The sequence below is a fragment of the Solea solea genome, chromosome 7, assembly GCF_958295425.1.
Source record: "Solea solea chromosome 7, fSolSol10.1, whole genome shotgun sequence".
Lineage (NCBI taxonomy): Eukaryota > Metazoa > Chordata > Actinopteri > Pleuronectiformes > Soleidae > Solea > Solea solea.
The window spans coordinates 4,631,082-4,654,366 of NC_081140.1; the positions used below are offsets into that span (position 1 = coordinate 4,631,082).

At 38.7% G+C, this 23,285-nt stretch overlaps 1 protein-coding gene across 1 annotated transcript; it reads right to left on the reverse strand.

Annotated features, from left to right (window-relative positions):
* Positions 1-8,428: 8,428 nt before the first annotated feature.
* Positions 8,429-21,602, reverse strand: zgc:113279 (uncharacterized protein LOC553749 homolog). The gene is made up of 12 exons (XM_058634241.1): positions 21,464-21,602; positions 21,204-21,378; positions 18,937-19,058; positions 18,456-18,480; positions 18,223-18,269; positions 17,935-18,079; positions 17,529-17,838; positions 16,649-16,754; positions 15,888-16,034; positions 14,209-14,269; positions 13,510-13,673; positions 8,429-10,584 (listed from the first exon to the last, which is right to left on the reverse strand). Exons 2-12 carry the CDS (start codon positions 21,367-21,369, stop codon positions 10,552-10,554), a joined length of 1,326 nt encoding a protein of 441 aa, XP_058490224.1. The 5' UTR covers positions 21,370-21,378; positions 21,464-21,602; the 3' UTR covers positions 8,429-10,551.
* Between the last annotated feature and the right edge of the window lie 1,683 nt (positions 21,603-23,285).

The window sequence follows — 23,285 nt, forward strand, 5'->3', positions numbered from 1 at the left end:
AAAACAACACACAGACACAGGTGGAAACATTACATCCATGTCAGAGGGTTACAACATGTAGAATCCGTACAGTTTTACCTCACATGACAGTAAATATAAAGCCTCTTTCACAATAAAATGAGCAGATATACCAGGGATTTGTGTAGCTGGGTGAAAAAAAAAGGTGATTAACACACCATTCATGTAATTTAATGTGCAAAAATAACACTTAATCTCTGCATTTAAATGATTCTTTCCCTATGCTACTACCTGATCACTTAAAATCCCACCAGTATTAATAAAATTAAGGAAATCTACTACTTAAAAGTAGTAAAATTAAAACAGAAACAGGCTTCATGTACATGGTTTGTCAAACCAACTGAATGATTCAAAAGACAGACAGAGCAACAGTTTAAAGGGTTTTATATTCCCGCTACTTCCTGTCGTCTTCTGACAGTATTTCCTGTGTCCCACCTACTCTTTCTCATTGGCTGTTGGTAACATGTTTGTAGTTGGGTGAGTAATCAGTACACACTCTCCTGTTGTGTCGGGTCGGGCCTGTTACCCTCACACACTAACTGATTTCTGCCCAACTGGGAATTGTTGTCACGGATTGTTCGGAGGGCTGTGGAGCCGGAAGTGACGTACTGAGGGCCGTAGTATGCAGGGACTGGTGTAAGTAGACCCTGGGAACAGCGGTCACATGATAAGACTGGCAATAAAAAGCCAGCACCGGCAACTATTCCCCAAACTAAAAGTCCACAAGTTTTCACTACAATAGAGGATTTTGAGAGAAGTCTCAGAAAAGTGGAAGAAGAGACAACTTCTAAGTATATCACGTACAAGAAACAACTCAATTTTGGGGAAAAGAGCACCCCGGGGTTTAGGGTTAGGCATGGAGAAGAAGTGAGGTTAGAGTTAGGGCCAAGATATCCTGGTAAGGCCATATAACAAGTCAAAAATATCATGGTAAAGGCTATATTATGTAGGCGTCGACGGCCACATTGTCGTACTACGGCCCTCAGTACGTCACCAAAATCCTCAACTGTGAATTGTGGGTAAAATCAGGCGTGTGTACGCAGCTTTAAATGAAACGTCACAGATGTCACAAATGCACCACAGATAAAATGGAGGAAGAAGAAAACAACATCACAATGGAGGCCAGTGACAATGTTACTGTTGTGTAACTTTTCCTTTGGTACCTAATTCACACTTACTGATTTTAAGGTACAAAGTTCTGACTCGCTAATGGCTAACAGCTAAGCTAATGGCTGGAAGATGAAAGTGAGTGACATTGAAAACAGGGCGTGGAGGAAGCGAAGGCTCAGTGTTTCAGTGTTTCATGGACAGTAGTCGAGCGTCTTATCACCTTCCAAGTTTCTCCTCAGATGTTCCCTTTGTTCACACACCAGTGTGGGAGTTCGGTCGCCATGCAGGTGAGCAGTGAGTCAGCAGAATTAGCACACGTTACTCAACAGTTTGCTAGGTGTGGCACATTATTTGGCTTGGATTTGGCAGTAATTGTGAATTCATCAGAATTCCTCACAGCTCTGTCAGATATACCTACAGTGGCGAGTGGATTGTGTAAAGATCTGCAGATAGATTCCACTTATGGTTTCAGACCTAAAAGCGTGGGCCACAAGAATGTGTAGCATTCATCGCTCCACCCTTGAGCAACGTGACAACGCGACATTGTCGCTTCTTTCTTGGCGCCAAGATTATATGAATTATATGATCATACAAGTACAATATGATCCGAGGACATGAGTCAAGATGTTTTGTGTGTCAGGTATCACCTCTGCACTAACAGGTGCAGGTTATGAGCTTTGGATGGGTGAGCTTATTTAATTTTATTAAGTACACATTTTAATTATACTACACGTATTATTTTTTTTCATCAGCAGCAGATTTTCTTGTAGGAACAATTGGGGATTTTTGAAGTGTGGTTGAGGCAAAATCACTGCTGACATCACTGTGTGTGCCAACCATAAACTGTATGGAGAGAATTCTTCTTTTATTCCTAACAAATTCAATCTGGAAGTAAGAATATATTCAATAACCACCAGGGGGCGACTCTGCTGGCTGCGAAAAGACCTCAGTTTGAATGGAAGTCTATGGGAAAATGTGTGTCTCACTGGATTTATAATGTCCATACACAACCGTTTCAGGTCTTCTTCAGTTTTGTATATTATCTTCTGGTTTACAGGAAAATAGATAATATGTGGACAGGAGTGTGTTGGACAGCTTCTGTTGTCCAGTATTTTCTGGATGTGAGAGCTCACTATGGTCGAATTTGCAAACGTCGAGGTTCAAAATGGCAGATTTTCACGATGGTGCGTTGTCATTGTCAGGAATCAGCCTGATACACAATCTATTTGGGAACCGCCTTTGAAATAATAGGGTTTTGTCTAGTTTGACATAGGACCCTCATAGGGTCCCCAAATTCCCCCAAAACGGCCCTGACTGTTGTCAATAGTGTCCAGTAACAGCAAACAAAACTGCAGTGTTTGTTTAGTTTGCACAGTAAGAGTACATGCAGGCAACAGATGTGTATAAAATATACATCACTAATATGACTAATTACATCACACGGTCGTATCGGTATCCCTGAGAGTGGTAATACAGACACATGTGGCCTAAATAAATAAGACTAGCTCACATTTGGGGGTGGGTGGGAGGTGGTGGTGCAGCAGAGTGATGCAACGCGAGGAGAGAAATGGAAGGAGGCGGGTGGCGAGATCACAGTGAGCATCCAGCGGTCGGTGGAGTGCATGTATGAGCTGGAAATGCTGAATGGCCTGCAGCTCTGTTTGAGGCTGTGTGCTAAACCAGCGAGCAGGTTTTAAATTCATTATGAGCAGCTGCTACTGGAGGAGCTGTGGGGGGAGATGGGGTGAGGACGGGGGTGTGGTGGGGGGATTGGTACATCTCTTTTACCCGTAAAGCCAGTTCATGGACTCAAGTGTTTCTCAGAGATTAAACGGGATTAAATCAAATGATGTTGTAAATTTCTTTGTAAAGTTTCAGACATCTTGTGGGCAGGGGCGTTGCAAGAGACTTTGGGGGCGCCAAATCACGTTTTGTGGCAGTGGGTCTTGTTAGGGGTTTGTGTGCAACAGCACTGTTGTGGGGATTTTCTCTGGGCTCCTCCCACATGTCCAAAAACATGCAGAGGTTAATTGGACACTCTAAATTGCCCGTGAGTGTGTGTGTGAGTGAGTAAATGGTTTTCTATCTCTATGTTTATATATATATATAATAATTTATTCTTTTATTTATATAAATCATACAGAAAACTAATTTATAGAACGGTCAAGTGGACAAATTAATTTTCTTTTATCAATGTTAGTATTTTACTTGATTTTATTATCAAGTTTTGAGTATTTTACTGCTCTGCCTCCTCTGCCTGACCTGACCACACATCACTGGTGTAGACAGCAGCACAAACATCTCACACACACACACACACACAGCAGGTTTGTGCAGCTATCCTTGTAAAGACTCACACTGACTAACATTCATTTGAACAGCATAAACAAAGCTAGCCTATAACCACTTAATACCTACTACTAACCTTAACCTAACCTCAATTCAAATCTTGAATTGAGGACTATAGTTGTGATAAGGTCAGTGTTTACGACAGAGGTAACAAATACAAGTAAGTAGGTTCTGCAGCTTATTATTAAGGTGTTTTCTGTCCAAATAAAAAGAGCTTGTTTCTGTGCAAACAGATGAGTGAGGCTCATCCCACATACATGGTCATTGTCTGCTCTTGTTGTTGCCATTAGTTTCAGGTAATCACTATTTCGCTGGTAAATTTATCTTGGCACGAATAAAACAAACTGTGTCCCTTACCTCTGCCAGTGCTGCATGCTCCAACATAGTGGCATTAGCATTCATGTGGAGTGAGGAGAGCCTGCAGCCTGCTCTCACAACAAACTGTTTTCTTTGCTCATTCACTTTTCTGCGATCCATAAGAAAAGATTGGAATGTTTCAATGTGATATTTCGGTGATTAAAAAAAAAGCCTTATTAATCTTTGTAAAGTCACGTTGTATTATACGTATTTGAGGCAAAATTCCCACACGGAATGACAAAGAGAGCAGAGACGTTTGCCAAGCAGCAGAAATCAGGTCAAGACCAAGTGCCAGGTGTTTAAAGCTGCAGTGTCAAGTCAAGGCATTCACTCGCTCGCTGTATCCTCCACATGAGGGTTGCAGGGGGCGACCCTGACACATAGAGACAAATTACAGGGTCCAGTTTTGCCTAATCCCCAAATCTGCATGTTTCTTTAGTGACGTGTGTACTGAGCCTTTAGAATCAGTGGTCCAAAAAGTCTGACTCAGCCACTGAACTGAAAACACAGCTGAACCGGTTCAGTATATCTGGCTTTTGTTAGTGCTGTCGGATTAGAAGGAAACATCCTTAACCTTTAACACCTAAACCTCAAAAGTCTGTGCTTTTGCCCATTTTTCCAGAGCACTTAGACATTTCAATATCTGGCAGTTTTTTTTTACAATTTACTGCATGTTAAAATGTGTATTAACAGTTTAAAGTGACGAAAAACAAAAAACTGAATTTGATTTTACAGTTTTATTTAGAAAAAAACAAAACTGCCATCCACAACCTTGCCCCTCCCTACCTGTCTGACCTCCTGCACGTCATCACCCCCACTCCTCCTCCATCCACCTCTCTGTGCCCCCTGCCCGCCTCAGCACTATGGGGGGCAGAGCCTTCAGTCACTCTGCTGAACAACACTGGAGTTGTACATCAATACATTTTGAAATTTGGAGTATTTGTCTCCCAGTGTACAAAAACAAGTCAACAAATGGAAACTATGTACAACTCACACACACGTGTGCACACATGTGCCATATTTCGTAGTAACACATACTTTGTACACTGTTCTAAAGTGAGCACATAATACAAGCATCAATTAACACATGCAACCTTAACCCTAAACTAAGTAAAAACTAGATATAGAGAGCTTCATTCAAGCCAGAAGTTGGACCAGTCTAACGTTACTTTACTTCACAAGAAGCTGCTCCTCTGATCTCAGATGCATCGCCAAACCTCAGCAGTGGTTTTATCACCCCGAGGGAGCGTCTTCAAGGCATTTCTGGATCTAATTCAGTGTGGTATGAATTAGATTAGTGTCAATATTATCAAACGACACGAAGCAAGCGACACTTTATGAACTGAGCAAAGAAAAATGAACCACACAATCAGAATAAACAAATATCGATTTAATCATTCAAAAAGGATAGTATCTCATTAGTTTGCAATGATCGGAATTTTGCTTACTCTGACTCTTTTGTGTTTGCGCTTCAAACTTGTTCTTTGTGCTCCCTGGCTTTTTGTTTGCAATTCTGACCATGGGCGGGCCTAAGGAAGCCTCCTGCTGATTGGCTACTGAGTTTTGAGCGACAGCTCAATGGACCGATAGTAGACATGGGCTTGGAGTCGCTGTCTGTCTCAAAGATAATCTAGTAACAAATGTGACATACTTACAATTATTATAAGTACTTTGTTGGATGTCAGCGGGCGGAAACTTGAGGGAACGAGTTCCAGACGAACAGTGACAATTAAAGTGGAAACGGAGTCATGCGGAGCAACGCTGTGTGAACTCACTTGATAAAGGTCAAATGGAACAGAAATGTATATTTCAAGGTTACGCACTACAGCTTTAATGCTGCAACACATTTCATGATGTTATGAGGACATGAAACAGTCTGTTCTCACCCTACGACACACTGGGGTTTTCTCAAGTACAGGACATCGATGTTATGAGGAAACACTATGATCGAAATGATCAGGTGCAAAACAAGGAAATGATTTCCATCAACCACATTTCCTCATTTCTGCTTAAGTGTAAACACGATGACATTGATGTGCACATGTGTACACATGTAAAGAAGTCACTTCATGTCACCTTTGCCTCAGAAGGGTTGAGACGTTATACGTTATACTTCGTAATGTGCGTGACAATGTCTAAGTCTGCCTCATGTTTTATTCTTAAATTTGTATTTATTTCACACACTAACATACAAGAGTAATGACTATGTAGAAAGCTGTAGAGCAGGGCCCTCGAACCTGGGGGCCACTGAGGACCTAGTCTGGTCAGGAGGGGCCAGTGAAGTGAAAAAAACAACAACTGTTCACTAGGGTTTCGGCAATATGAGCTTAAAATATAATCATGTTATATTGCAATAATGATATTTGTGACAACATTTAATGGGATTTCAAAATAAAAGCGTTACAGAGACAGAAGTACAGGGCCACATGAAATTGATTGGGGGCCACAGGTTTGAGACCTCTGCTGTAGGGGCTTATAAGAAAGCCACGCCCACAGAATATACATTAGGTGAAATGATATATATGTGTTTTTTTTTATTGTTTTTTTTTTACAAGGACACTGGGGGACACAGAATAAATACGTGAGGGAGGCAGAGATGATGAACAAAGGTGAGACTCATGAGACACAGGTATATCACATCACGCTGAGGCAGAAAGTCACACTGGAGGAAAAACAGCACAAACACAGGATATATAACTAGACAAGGTGCATACTTTAAGAAGAAGTCCAAAACAAAACAGGAAACTAACAAAACACACAAAGAAAAACAGCGACAGTTCAGACAACAGGGCAACCATAACCTGAAGCACAGAAGCACAAAATGTCAGAAAACCCGACAGGAATGTACAAAAGTAATCAGTTATCATTTCAGTGCTGAGAAAAGGTCATGACTAAAACTGTTTGTATTTCGCTGTGAATCAGGCACATGGAGGAAACTGGTGAGGATTATTCTTGCAGCTGCTCTGATCTGAGAGAAGACGAGAGAAGACATAATGCCATGCAGAAAAGATGCTTACTCACTTAATTGTACTTGAATCGGTGATAAATCAAACTTTTGTAGAAACTCAGAGCAGGAGGTTATTGTTTTCAGTGCAGTTTGTGTGTCCACGTCGCATGTGCAGCATCAAGATTAAACCACTGAAGTGATTTTTAACAAATGTTGTGGATCGATGGGCCCTGAGCAGATCTGATTCAGAGGGTGGATACTGACGTGTTTCTTTGTGCTTCATTCGTAGTGTAGCCGAGATAAGGGCGTCTATACTGGGAACGTAGATAAATAATCGAAGGTGTTGACGCCAACAGCGTCTCACTTTTTATTCCTTAAAAACATGTCAACAACTCTTCTTTCCGTCAACAACAACCGCACCACTTCCAGTCTACTCTTCACAATAATACTCCAAAACAGGTATGAAAAACAATACCTAACAAGCTCTACTAAGAGCTGCTATAACAAAAAATACGTCACAGTCATTATTCAGAGGGGAGACATAGACCCATAGATGATTTCTGACTAGCTGTTTATTTACTCACCTAAAGGCACTTATTGTAAGTATCTTTGGATAAAATCATCTGGTAACTGACTGTAATGTAATGAATGGGAATAAAAACAATGAACATCACATGCTAAAGGGTTCTCTTTGCACGTTTAAGACCCAAGACTATCATCTTTATCTAAAGTAAGAGCAGATGTCATTGAAGTTCTTTGGTGGTAGCTCAGCATATTTATGGAAACACTGTACCTGTAAAAACATGTGTCTTCATTTTTCACATATGATAAATGCAGTTTTGTTAATACCTCCCAATACCCAAAGGTAAAATGATTGTGTGGACAGGAGATACAGCAGGTACAAAAGTTCCAAACATTACATTTTCAAGAAAGAAAAAACCCATTAAATATAAAAATACACTCACAGTATAAAAACCTCAAAGTTACTAAACACTGTCATTTGGTCAATTCTACTCAAATGGTCCTAACCAAGCAGTCCTATTTCCGGTTTTCAAAATAAAGGTCTACCGAAAGCGAACACAATGTACTGAAAAGAAACGGGTTAAATTATATGTCAACAATAATTATGTCAAATAAAACATTAGTAAGTGTATCTATCTTTTTTAATATTGCCTCACACATTTCTTTACACATTTTTAACTATTAGAATTACGTATATATTAAATATATATATATATATATATATATATATAAATACATACATGTATATATATATACATACATATATACACATATATATGTGTATATATATATATATATATATATATACAGTATATATACACATACTTTTACTGTATACTATTGGAGTAATCCAGGGTCGTTCCCACGAGTTATTAACGCTATTCACCTATGTCACCAGGCGGACTCCGTAGTAGACAAAGATCTGGTCGCTGTGTTTTTCGCTCAGCGATACAGCTCATTTTCATTTTTATACATATACACTGTAAATAAAAACACTATATTATAGCATTTCAGATTTACATAATTATGGCGTTTCCTTGTCTTAGTTAAGAATGCATGTATAATAACTAACTGGGCCCGAAATGAGCTTCCGATGTTTCAATAATGATCACAAAACACTGTAGGTGATGTATACAAAAATATGTATTGTAGAATACACACAACAAACATATAAGTGTAACAATGACTCCCGTTGACCCTTTAACTGGCATAGGGTTAGTCGATCTGTAGTAGAATGTCAACCACAGATCAACTATGGAAACAATAGATCAGTACATTTCATATTAGCTATTGTCGTTTCAAAATGCACACACTTTGATCAGCAGTAAATAAAGTACTCTTGATATCTGTGTCATATTAGAAGCTCTTAGCATCTTTGATGATAAAGTTCAACCCAGAATATGATGCTAATGATGACAATGTCAACATAAAAGCACGAAAATGATTCATCTGTTTTAAAAAAAACAAACAAACAACTGATTGAAATCAAACTCAAGCGCTACATTTCACAAAAAGACCTGATGAATTACTTAAAAATGACCAGCTGAAACATTATGACCACTAACTCACACTGACTAGTAAAACTTTTATGTCAAAATCTGTGAGATGTTTGAACATCTTAAGCCCTGTTTCCACCAGATAATGAGTTACCAAGAGCCTATTTGTGTGGCACGAGAACACAGCGTACACAACACAGGGGTGGTCATAATGTTTCAGTAACATCTTCAGACATGTACATGAACTTAAAACAACAATGTCCCCAAACCCTGACTTTAATGGAATACAATGATATTTCTCCACACGAGCAGAGAGTCACATCAGTTTTGGTCAACGTGTGTTTCACCTAGCTTAGCATAAACTCAACACAATGTAAACAAACACCAAAGAAAGTGTCTGGTGCTTCTTAAAATCTAATTCTAGTGATATCTCAATATGCATTTAAATGTTCACTGTAAATTTGTAAATCATAAATGTAATTATATTATATAAAAATAAAGGCAAAACACAATATTGCCAATATCGATTGACATCAATACTCGTTATGTGTGGTGTATTTAGCGACAGCACTGCTGAAAGCCGGCGATGGTGTCGTATCAGCCGTATTTCACTTGTATTTCAGTTCAGTGTCAGACAGAGACTTTGCGCCGGTCGTGCAGTACTGAACAGTTCGGTGAACAAATCTTTCTAATGAACTGATTCTAATGATTCAGGACACCGAAAACAACAGTTTTGCTCGTCACGGCAACTGACAAACTCACAATGAGGACATCATGACTGGGCAACAGCTTCTGTGAACACGGTTCTGTGACTTTTCCAGTCGTCCAGTACCATGCATGCTGGCTATGCTAAGGCTAGGCCGAAGAGAATAAACACAGAGAATAAAGTGGCGTGACCCTCCATTTCCCAGTAAGAAAGCAAACAAAATGTCCCATGTTTTTCACACATTTCACACTGTAGTGTACTAAATACTCACTGAACACTTTATTAGGAAACATACTAATAATGGACAGGGTCTCCAATTGTTCCCAAACTGCCTCAGTATTTATTATCACTGATTCTTTAGGATGTTGGACATGCATAAACAAAAACTAATTTCCATGCACACACAAATGGGCTGAGTCAAATGAACTAAATATTCACCCCTCATCACCGTACAAAACTCAAACTTATCATGTCCTCTAGAGTCTATTAAAGGATCCAATAACTACAATCTTTCTCTCTAAATCTCTTTTAGTACAAATATATATAAATTATAGCGCTAGTATCCATTTCACGCAAGAGAATTATCTTTATTGACAAATCTATTAACTGCGTCTTGACATAATTAAAACTACTCCCAGCTTTAAATGATTTAAGGCTGATGCTTAAATACTACTACTGTTACACCAGTGTGAAACAGAAGCTGATTTTGTTACATCTTCAATTATTCTCATAGGATTTTACGAGTGGATCACCACAGACACTCTAGTTGAGGACAACTTGTTACACAATGTAACAAACAATGGAAGTTTCATAGAAACCAGCTAATGGGCACCTAATGTTCCTGTGCATGTTTTAAAAAAAATACCTGGTTGCAAGTCAGGTTTTTTTAACACACACAAAACACCAGATGCTTTACACAACAGGCCTGAACACAGAAAAGAACCTCAATATTTGGGGTCTCTCCATGATGAATTCAAGCCTGAACCAAATCAGAACATTACTGTTGGGGTCTCCAAAGTGCCCTGCCGGGCAGGTGTGATGCATGGTCAGCTGAGTCGAGGTTGCATGCTCCAGCTTCCCTGGAAAAGTCAAAAGAAAAGAAAATCAAGTTAGGATTATCCAACTATGAGCTGTGCTTTGTCAAGCTCAGTTGTACTTCACATCACCCTCACTTTGGCCTTAATGCTTACACACGCTGATGTTGCCATGTCTAGATTTACGGTGATATTTAAGCATTAAAAGGTATTTTTTTATTGTTGACATGTGGTCATCAGTTTAATGCAGAATGACTGAGTGTGTCAAATATGTAAATGTTTTCAGATCAGTATATCAGAACATGAAATGTCTCTCATACAGAAGAACATGTGGGTGCATTAGTGATCTATATTACTGCACTTCACGTCTTCACTGGCCTTCACTGGTCTTCAAATGTCATAATATCCTACTGCAAGACTTCTTACTGTCCAAAGTCAGTCAGTTCAAAAACAAGCTGAGTAAATACAATGTCTCTGCTGCTTGTCTCTACTCACCTTTATTGTAAAGAACTTGGCAAACACTCGTCTATTCTCTATTTCAAAAGCATAGCGGCATACTGCACATTATCTCACCAACAGAGTTACTGCAATTTACAGGTAGCTGTTTAAGAAGAAGCTGTCATCACTGATAGGCAACTGTCAAGAAAAAAGTACTCATCCAAATGTCAACTCATGCTTCAGGCAAAATGGAAAGCATGACAAATATTTGTTTTTTTTGATCAAGTAAAAGACAAGTCAAACACCCTAGTTAAGCAACACAATCTCAGTATGATTATGTTCTTACTGCTGTAAAAGAAGGCAAAGTATTCTGCTTAGGAAACACTCCTCACCAGAGTTTGGTTTGGTAATCCTTACGTTAATAAACAATTAAAATAGGTCTAAATTCCGACTGCTCTCAGTAACACTAGGCTTTCAGTCTGTGACAGTAAATCGAGGAGAAATATTGTTGAGAGCAGTGCTTATCAAAACACACTTTAACAAAGACTGACAAGTCAAGAATTGCCAAAGTAATTATTACCAGTGCCTCTCAGTGATTTTAGTCCTGTCCGAATGTGTCATGCCGTCATTACCGGAAGATGACAGTAAAGATTAGGGGTAAAGAGGTCCGGAACAATTATCCCAGATAACACTAATCCCCTGAAAATAGACCATCAGCAAACATGTGCGTAAATATTCCACCATCTCCTGTTCACAAGTAGTTTTCCATGGATTTTCAAGCATGGATCGAGGAGCTATGTTGATGTGTGTCTGCACTTGTGTTATCAAGGAGCAGCGTAGAACACACATGGCGACAGGAGGTGCCGACGGTGCACCACCTCCCCATGTAAAACTAACCCCGTCCAAATAGGGCTATAGACACTAACGTGGAAAACAAGCTGAGCGTATTATTAACTGATAGTCATTGTCACCACTACTACTGTATCTGACATTAGACGCCTCACAATAGACAAGCAGTGCCAGACATTATATCAGAAAAGAGATTATAAAAGGTTGCAGTATGTACACAATGTAACAGGGAGGAGCCAGACCTTTATCTTTTTGAAAACACACTTGTTATTCTTTTTTTTTCAAAGTTCACACCGACTCATTGTTTGTTTAGGCTCGTCAGGCTTGTACTACTAAAAAGCCGAACTGCAAACAAGGGACAAATACATAATGCAGTCAACGCTGTTTGAAAATCCTCTGGCTACTGTTTATCCAATGATACCAGGCCACAGCTTTGCCAGGCCTTTGTGTAGCAGGTAATCAGAGTCAGAGTGAACATACCTGCTCAGGGCCTGCTGAGAGGGCCAAACACCAACGAGGACATTACATGCATACTTATGCGTGTGTATACACTGATTATATTACACTGTGGTTGTTTGTTGTGGGAGGATCAGCATCACAACGTGAGATCAAAGTGACTGACACACCTTTGCGTGCACATAGAGCTGTTTTATTCTGGTCGACATTAGGTACATTGGTTGGTGCCACCCTTCAGTATTTTCCTTTTAGTTAAGCAGAGCAGCCTTTTGTTTCATTGTTTTAGTGGGTGTTTAGAAAAGCTGCCACTCAGTCCCAGTTTTGTTTTCTTACTTTCATATACCTGCAATATGTACGCCCTTTCCCATCTCTCTTTACTGTGTCTATCTAATAATAATAATAATAATGCACACATGGCAAAAAGAAGAAGAAACAAACCACTTGATATTTCGTATTCATCCACTGAAACTAAAGTGATGGAACTTTATTTGTGTCACATAATGCGTACATTACTAGTATCAAACTATTCCATTTGATGATATATTTCCAGAGGTGTAAAGTAACAAGATACATTTACTCATGTAACTGCATGAGTAGTTATTTTTGTTAATTTTAAGTAGTTTAAGTCTGGAATTTTACTTTTACAGTTAATAAATTAATAAACTACTTTGGAAACTATGGCCAGAAGAAAGTGAAGTGATCTGCATTAAAGTGATAAATGATACCTCGTAAAATCATTTAACATTTGCAGGGTTTTTGTTAAACATAATTGAAAACAAGTCATTTGAGATTTATATCCCCTTGTCCTTTTTGCACGACCACCCATAATGTTTTCATTTACCTGATTTTATTTTTTTTTTAGAGCTGAAACAATGAATGATTTACTAAATTAATCGACAACTATTTTTATAATCAATTAATCGGTTAAAAGCTTTTTTCATGATTAAAACAAGATTTAAAACGTAATCATTTTAGTGAACATCATCATTTTCAGGTTTGCCAAACACCGGTCAACATTTTTTAAGGTTTTATTAAGGATATTTTATGGACCAAACGATTAGATCGACAGATTAATTGATTATGAAAATAATCTCTATTTTTTCAGCTCTTTTTTTTCACTTTCATCAAAATAATACATTTATGTACTTTTTCCATATCTGCATATTTCTGGTGAGATTTTTTTTGAATTACAGAAACATGAATAAGACAAAAATGACAGCGACATACCATAGTATGAGGGTAGCTGCCCATGTGCAGCAGACACTCCAGGGTCTCCATCATCTGCTCTTGGCGGAGTGTGTGGAGTCTGCTGTGACTGGGGGATTTACTGTTTTCCAGCTCACACATTGTGGCCTTCAGGGCCAGCGAAGCACACTGAAGGACGCTCATTCCTGAGGAGATGAAAACATTTAGATGACTGGATATTTTCTTCACAGTCTTCCACATAGGAAATTATTGTAATGATATTTAATTCAATATATATAGATGCCTCTATGATCTAATAGATCTTTTCCATTTCTTATACAATACCGAGGAAATAGCCATACTTATTTGGGCAAACATACTTTATTATTGTCAATAAAAAAAAACTTTCCAGTCATTCTCGAGCCTCAATTTATGTTATTTAGATTCTCTTTTTATTTTTTAATGTTCACACGAAAAAAAAACATCTTGTAACACTTAGTAAAGTCATGTAATACAGGAGTAGTAACTTCAGTTCAACTGTCTTCACTGTAAAACATCTTCAAATGAACTTAAATTACAGACATAATGTTACTAACCCTCTTTTGTGTAGTGATACATTTTACTGTATTCACTGCACATATTTTGTATGTACTTTGTTTATTTTATGTGTAACTGAATTAAAATTAAAGTGAATCATTATAATTTCAACGCCTCCTCTTTTAAAAATGTTTGAGTACATACCACAGTTATCGGTGGCTTCAACGTCAACATACACACCATCCATCATTGTGTGTTTCAGAACCTAAAAGAAAACATACACATTAACGTTTTAAAGGAAGACAGAGGGAAAGTGATTGACAAAGTCTGTCCACTCTATCACACACCAAACGTTTAAAACAGAAAGGTGAGTAGTTTGATGCAAACAGGGGCAGTGGTGTTTTTGTGTGTGCTTAAGTATGCACAACATTTAATTTAGTTAGTTCAGTTAGTTCAACTAATAATGTGAGTAAAAAAAGACGAGTGTTGAAGACACGCACACACAGACAGAATCAGGTAAAATTCATAAAGACAGCTTGCACAGATGATAATTAGCCCCACTTAAACAAAGCTCTGTACACAAACACCTTAAGATCTCAAAACGTTCTCTTACACATAACACTGTTCAGGCTAGGTATTTATTATCACTTGATATTCTGCATTCAATTGTTTTTCATCTGAGTCATCCAAAGAGTTTTTATTGACTGATTACACCTTCACGACATGAAAAGGCAATATCCAGGACATGTACCTGTTCAACCTGTTCGTCTGGATCAAAGGCAGCCTTATCTTTGGCATCCAACAACTTGTAACAAACATCGTGGATGTAGACGCAGTGAATATGAATATGAAACAAATAGTTGTCCTCAACTGACGGTTCATTTTCTAAAATTTGAAAGATGACTTTGCATGAAAACCCCAAACACTTGACCTGTAATTTGCAGCCTTTCAGAGTGATGTTCAATGAGACGCTTTATTCCCTGGAAATTAGGGCTGTAATCAACCAAAGAAATTCAACTGAAGCCCTGAAATTTTAACTCAAAATCGACTAGTCGGGGGGGGCATCTATTTTTGTAAAATGTCTTTGACATGGATGTTAGAGGAGGACTGACTGTAGCTCAACATTAAATAAAACCACCGGACGTTCTTTAATCTATCTGTCTCTTGTGGGTTGGGCTAATCCAAAATACTGAAAACAAGGGGGGGTGTTCTCTGAAGACACGCACGCTGTTAGGTGTGCCTTGAAAACACCCCCATTTGCACTTGGTACATTCCTCCAGGGCCACACAGTGGTGTAGTGGTTAGCACTCTCGCCTTGCAGCGAGAAGACCCGGGTTCGAGCCCCGGTTGGAACAAGGGCCTTTCTGCATGGAGTTTGCATGTTCTCCCTGTGTGTGCGTGGGTTCTCTCCGGGTACTCCGGCTTCCTCCCACAGTCCAAAAACATGCAATGTGGGGATAGGTAAATTGGACACTCCAAATTGACCATAGGAGTGAGTGTGAGAGTGAATGGTTGTTTGTCTCTATCTGTGTGTGGCCCTGCGATGGACTGGCGAACTGTCCAGGGTGTACCCCGCCTATCGCCCGATGTAGCTGAGATTGGCACAGCACCCCCCGTGACCCTCTGGCAGAGGATAAAGCGGTAGATGATGACTGACTGACTGACTGACATTCCTCCAGATTAAATCAAATTAACCTTAGACTGTATGAAATTAACATGGCAAAAAGTCGACCAATCAGAATTTGGGTCGAACCAGAACGCATCGACTCATAAATCGACCAGTCGACTGGGACTTTACAGACCTACTGGAAATACTACGTTTGCATGAGAAGAACCCGTCACAAACACATTTTAAGCATTAGAAAGGAAAACATTGCTCTAACCTCCAGGACTCGGATATAGCCTTTCTCAGCGCTGAGGTGGAGGCAGGACTTTCCTGAGTTGTTGGTCTCATTCACGTTGGCCCCCAAACGGATCAGATCGGCCACCATGAGGTGATGATTGTGATTTGCTGCATGAAGGAGGGCCGTCTGAGAAAAGAAGTAATAAATATTGTCCTATTGCAATGTGATAACAACAATTGATAACTGTCCAATGAAAATGATCCCAGATGAAATTTGTTTCCATACAGCTGTGGCTAAAGGTGCACTCACACCAAAGTACTCATACTCATACTCGCACTTCTTGTGTACATTCGCTGTACATAAGTGATGCAAAATTTGCATCTGCTCATGTTTCTGCACACACAATGCATGTGGTATTATGTGAAAAACCAGCTTCAGGTTTGGTGTGAACACACCATAGGACAGCAACAGTATCTTATGTTTAAACAATGAATAGTTACATAGTATAGAATAGTTACATACATAGTTATTCAAATAAAAGCTCTAACTGCAAACCGAGTAACCACACAACCTTAATTAGCTTTTAAATTGTACTAATTGTACATACTGAGGAGAAACAATACGACATGATCAAATGAAGAAGCTTTCACTGTGCCTCTCAGTGAATCTCTGCAATAGACTTATATTTACAAATACAATCTTTCAAAAAAGAGATTGAAGTTATCGGATTGATGACAATAATCATAAAAAAGACAAAGAAATTGCAGATTTAATTTCAACAACTCAAATATATACTGTACCATTCCATCAGAATCTTTAAGGTCCAGGCTGTTGAGTGCGGCCATTCTTTTAGCTATGGCGTAGCCCAGTGCTCTCTTTCCCACACATGCCACTGTAAGGAGAGGTCTGGACAGACAAGCACAATCCCACACATTTAGACAAAAGGAAAAACTTCACATGACATTACTGGTATTTACTGACACACATAAGGTACCGTACAAGCTAGTGAGAGGTTTCGTGACCTGAACCTGGGATTTTTTTAAGGAGGCTAAGAGAAGCTGCCAAAAGCTACAAGCTTGACTGAGTTAAATTATCTGAACCACACCCTTCACAAAGCAGACATTAAAAACTGAGGAACTTTTTAATATAAATGCACAAACCAATGTCATACGAGTTCACACAATTCCGATTAAGCCTATCAGCTCCATGTGACTCTGTGTTTCTCAGCATAGCAGCATTTAAATCTCACGTTGCCTAGTGACATACCCACATTGCACACTAGAAGTGATTTTTCTCATGTCAAGATAGACAGAGGCAACAGTAACATTGAGCAAGTAAAAAGAGACGGCTGTTGTGTGACTGAAAACACAAAGAAAAGATTCATAGGTGAATTGTACTACTAATTTAGCAGTTTGATGGGCTTAATACATACAAATGCTCCCTCAGTCAGGTGTGACAGTTTTGCTTGCCACAGCCCGTTTTCAGATGAATGTTACATTGTTTCTGTTTACTACAACCAAACAGCGACAGAGTAACAACATTTAGAACAAAATAACCCTCCCCGAAAAACAAACGTTACGTACTGCAGCTTTGCTTTTCATTCTTACGCGTTGTCTTGTAATAAAATTAGTAATCTAATTTAATAAGTAGACTTTGCTCCACTAATTGCCGCAAACTTACGTTCTGCCATGCTCATCTGCTGCCAACAGTGCTGCATCAGAAATGTCCCTCAACCGGATCTCCTCTCTCTGAAGCTGGGTCCAGAAGAACTCAGAGCTGTTCAGGTTCCAGCTGTGGCTCTGGGGCTCAAACCCCTCCTCCCCTCCTCCTCGTCCACAGTGTTCCATTCCTGCAGCTGTGGAAGGCTGGAGGCTGGTGTACATGAAGCCAGGAGGAGATGGGACCTGGTGGTACTCGGCTGTGCCGAATGAGTATGTCATGTACGCCTGCGGGCTGGGGATCATTTCATCGGATTCATCGCTGTTGTACCCTGTTCATTAAAAAAGAGGATCTGCCATGTAAGGAGGTATGACTCTTGTTGAAATTAAAATCGTCTTCAAGGTGATATGAGAACCACAATCATTACCAGTTGGTGACTGCTCAGGGGACACTGCATATTCAGAGGACAGGAATTGTGAAGGGGAGCGGGAGGTATGGCCGGTCCGTAGATCCTCTTCCAACACTTCGACGATGATTGCCAGCTCCTCCAGGCTTTTTGTAGGAAGTTTTCTCTGAAAACCAAAAACAGCCAAGGTATGTAGTGGTATCTGAGGTGCTCCTCGAGACATGATTTAAAGTGGTTCATGAACCAGCTTTTTACACAAATCTTGAGGGAACCTTTTGGGGGAGTTTGTATCTGTGTGTCAACACCTACCTTGGTGGTCTGGCATCCTGTACGAGTGCTGACTCGTTTCTTTTCTCCTGCAGGAGAAAGAGTGAAGTTTATTTCTGACAGTATCAATCTGAGCAACACACAAAGTGAAGCCAGAATGTAGCTTTCACACTGCAGGCTGATGACTAGTCGGTTTTACTGCTTAATGGTGTTGATTTCCAGCCATTAAGCTACACAACACACCTCCTGAATTACTGTGAAGGATCTTTACTAACCTTTGACTCTCTTGCTGCATGTCTCCTGCATCCATTAATTCGTGGGATATGCAAAGGGAAAAAAAAATCTGTTACATTTGTGCAAATTCATGCAAAATCTATACACTTTTCAGACTTCAGAGATAAGAAATGAGGTGTTCTGGTAAAAAAAGTGAATTTTAGCCTGACACACAATGTGAAGTTGCTGAATGTAACAATTGATCCTAATATTGACAATAACACTTTTTCAGTCAAATGATTATTGTACAAGGAGATTATTCACACCTTCTATGTATTTGTAACTAGTTCAGATATTTAGGTATTAAGATAAGCCAATGTGATTTTATTTTAATTTTGGACACTTCCTTTGAGAATCTTTTGACATGCAGAAAACAAAAGATATGATCAGATGTGAAGTTTGCATGGCTGAAATATAATGTTGTCCTGCTGTCATTATCACATTATTCACATTTTATCAGTTATTTAAGGAATAAAATGTTACCTGAAGATCTTGAGGTTCCCAGCCTTGAGCTATACGCTTTTGTCTCAGTAGGTCCCTCACTGGCATTTTGACACGTACTCCAAGGTAAACCTTTTCACTGGCGTAGATAGATCTTTTAGCACCTGCAGAGCAAACAGTGAACAAGGCACGTTTATGAAAGGAGCAGATGACACAACATTGACACCGAGAAGCAGGATCAGATGCTGTTAAGTGTCTCACACATGCTTGATTATAGAAATTATAGAAATGACTGTAACTGTGTTGTGTTGCTTCAAAGAAATAAGTTGATTAATAATACATTAATCATTGTGTATTTTAAGGACAAACTCATTACTATGTGTGAATATTTTCTGTTACTCAAACAAGAACTTTAGAGGCAGAAGTAAAAAAGTATTCCAGGTGAACAACAGGTGGCCATGGCTCAGTCGGCACAATGACTTCCCTATAACAAATAACTTAATATCTTTGGTTTGTGGAAAAACAAGACAGGGTGAAGTTGGGGATATGCCAATCTGTAGTTTTCAACATGTTCTGACATGTTACAGAACAAACAACCAATTGATAAATCAAGAAAAAAATTGATAAGATTAATCAATGATGAAAATAAATTGTTATTGCAGCAGAAAACACTTTAAACTATTATCTCTGCCCAGTAAGATTTGTTTTTCTTCCTTCTATGAGGATCTTTAGCTGTAATGGACGTCAACAACAGGAAAATCAACTGTGTTTCTAGTTTTGTAATTTTAGTTTTTGTTGACAATAATCTATGCTAGTTAGGTATTTAGATCATAATAAGCTTTCTGTCAATATGTGAACAACAAATAAATTTTACGGAAGGGACAAATTAGCAAATCGTCAATAGGGGGCACAACTGTTCTATGTCAAAAAGAATCACAGGGACCCTCAATGATTTTACATTTTATTAAGACGTATAGGAAGGGTAATATTATACAGTTAATAATTAAAATGTATAATCTGCAATAAGAATGTTGATTTCAAGTGTTCAAGGCATTGTCTAAAGGTACAGAGAGGTGATGTACGTCCTGCTTCCTGAGCAGGGCACAGAAATCTTAAGCCATAGACTATTGTCATCAAGTGTATATTCAATACGAGAGATAGGATCAACGCCACAAACAACATTATATTTTCTTATGTTGTGAGTGGTGCAGAACAAAAAGATTGGGAACACTTGTCTACATTATAGTAAAAGAAGAGTAAGAAGGTCTTGGAGTGATGGTTTGAAAAACGGGCTTGACCTAATTCTTGAATTTTAATGTCAAAGTTTTTGGAGGAAAAGCAACCAGACAAACTATTTTAAATGATTCCAAGCATGGTCCAAGTATTCCAAGTATTTTGAGCTTTGTAAATAATACACCAGTGTGACCATCAGTAGTGTTCTTTGGTGCATCCTACTGGTAATCAGTGTTGTAATGTAACAAAGTATGAAGGCTTTGTTACTGTACTTAAATACAAAATTCACGTTTCAGTACTTGGTTATTTATATTTCCAGCAACTTTTACTTCACTACAGTATATTTCCTAAATAGTGTTTTTCTAGTCGTGATGAGCTGCTTTACACTATATTTTTGCAATTCACACACTGCAACATGGGGTTAAGTGTCTTGCTCAAGGACACAGATTGACTAGCAGAGTGAGGACTTAAACCCACAACCTTTCAGTTGAAAAACAACTCGCCCTATCACTGAGCTACCATTGTTCAATCCTAACTTGTCACTTTTTTTTAAGACTTTTACATTTTCTTCTAAAACTTAAGTACATTTCATATCAGAAAATTACTGTTGATACTTAAGTACAATAAATGTCATATACTTTAAAACGTTTACTTAAGTCAATTATAAAAATTCAACTTCTACCAAAGTAATTTTCTGTTAAGATACTTTGACTCAAGTTCCCTTTTAGGTACTTTATACTGTTATACAACATGATTTTCCCCTTTTCTTTTTTAGTTCTGTTTGGTCTTCTATGTTAATATTTTGTGCAACTGAAAAAAGGTATTCTATTCGAGAAAATAATCGGTAATTCTGACCATTAACACAGTTTATCCTGAAAAAAGGTATTCTATTCGAGAAAATAATCGGTAATTCTGACCATTAACACAGTTTATCCAACAGGTGTTTAGCTATTTAGCCATTAGCTAGACCATGCTAACCCTGTTAAAACAAGCTAGTGAGCCTTATTAATTCGAAGTACATACTTTCAAAAGCTAAGCAAACACTAAACGTGCACTTTTCCCACCAAAGCAAGTACCTCTTTTACTCCCGTGTTCGTCCTGTACAGTGTAACGGGCGTCAGGTGTATCAGGTTCGGACAAGCCCGCGGCTATTTCTCCAGGGAGAAGAGAGAACCCAGCGACGACGTCCGCTGTCACAACACTTCTGTCTTTCTGGTCCTTTCTTTTGTATCTTCCTTTCATTTTGTACAACTACGCAGGAAAGAGAGAAGAAAAATAACTTAAAGTGGCTTTCACTTGCCAATTTCCCAAGTGCTGAGAGCTCGCGGTGACATACGGGTAGCGTTGTGGTGCTGGTGCTGCTGCTGAGGCTGCTCTCCTTCCGGGCTGAGGTCCTGCTGAGGTGCCGCTCTGCTCCTGCTCACTGACACCTGCTGTGAGTGTGTGCGTGCGTGTGTGTGTGTGTGACTGACAGGTTTGTCTGCGACGCTTCTGTACTTTACGAGGACGACCTCACCCACTGCCTGAGGGATGTACACGGGCGACGCCCACGTCACGGCACAATTCACTGAAGTGGATGATACGGTGCTTTAGTAGTTTTTCCTCTGACAGAACTAATTTTATCTGTCACATCATTTTGACTAATCGTAATTTCATTGTGACTAGTACTAGATATCTGTGTATCTTTCTGACTATCTGAACCTTGATTCAAGGTATCTTAAAGAGACAATGTAGATATCTTCAATTAAGGATAATTAAAGGTATCTTGAACTTGAACTATAATGACAAACCCCATACACATGGCAAAAGTGAAGTCTGAATTATGGATGTCTGTAACTGCAGTTTTGACTTGTAAAAAATCAATTGCAGATAATCCATAGCTGTAGTTTTGACTTTGTGGTTAATATCCTGTCTATTAAATGTTAAAACTACTTGCCATACCTACCATGATATGTCAAAGTAACAAATAGCCCCAATCATCTAAGTTGCCCACTGAACCTCCACATGTTATTTACTCCACCCTGGAAGTAGCTAGCATGGAGGAAAGTTTCACTCATCACATGTTTATCTAAATCTTCAAATATTTTTATGGGGATTTTTTAATTTTTTTTTTCATGGCTCAGGTTTTCAGGCTGCTACACATGCCTGTTTACGTTAACCTGTTTTATTTCTTCTGTTAACCCTTCATGCTCACACAGCACAGATCTGTGCTGCAGGTGGACCCTTGGTCAATTGCTGTGGGAATAAAACACAACTCCTTATATGTACATCCTGGGGTGTGTGTTTATAGGTCTTATCTTCAGGCTTTACAACTTTACAAGTTTTCAACAACTAAAAAAATGTTTTTGTCTTCTTATGGGCTGCTGAGTCAAAGTTATAATTCATTTTATATTGCATTTAAAAAAAACAAGAGTAGTGACAATTCACAAAATTGTCACAAAAAACATTTTTTTTTTTTCAAAAAATGATTACTTTTTGCTCAGGTGTGTTTATATAGTTGGTGGAAATTAAAAAAAACTAAAACCTTTACATCACATTGCCTGTAAGTTGTGGTGAAAAAAAGGGATATAAGACACATATAGCACATTCTTATAGTCTCTGTATAAAAGCTTTAACATAGTAATGGGGAAAAAAATCAGCTTAAATGCTCTGTTTTAAAGGTTTAAAGAAACTGTATTTGTATCTTTACATGAATTGCACACAGCAGTTCATGTCAACACAGAAGGCTAACAAGGCACAACTCGAGGCACCATTTGCTTGCTTACTACATGTTACTTCCCATTTGTAGTAATACGTGTTTCTTTGACTTTGGTTGATGAATGTTTTAGTTTCTTTTAGTTTCTTTGATACATTCCAGTTTTTCCACTGCAGTGAAATGCGGAAGCTGCAGTAATGTTTCAGTCACAACACGTGAACTCTATAAATGTCATCTTCTAGTTACAGAATCTGTTCATATTCACCCACCTATGGTCATTTCATAGACACAATTTCTCCTTTTGAACAAATTGCAAATGCTTCGGCTCATTCGTGCAAATAATTCTGTAAAATTGTCTGTTTTATTTTATCAGTTTATTTGACACGGACAATGTATGTTAACAAACATTTCTTTAAATAACCAGAAACTAGCCAAAAGACTAGTTTTCATCTGCAGTTCACCA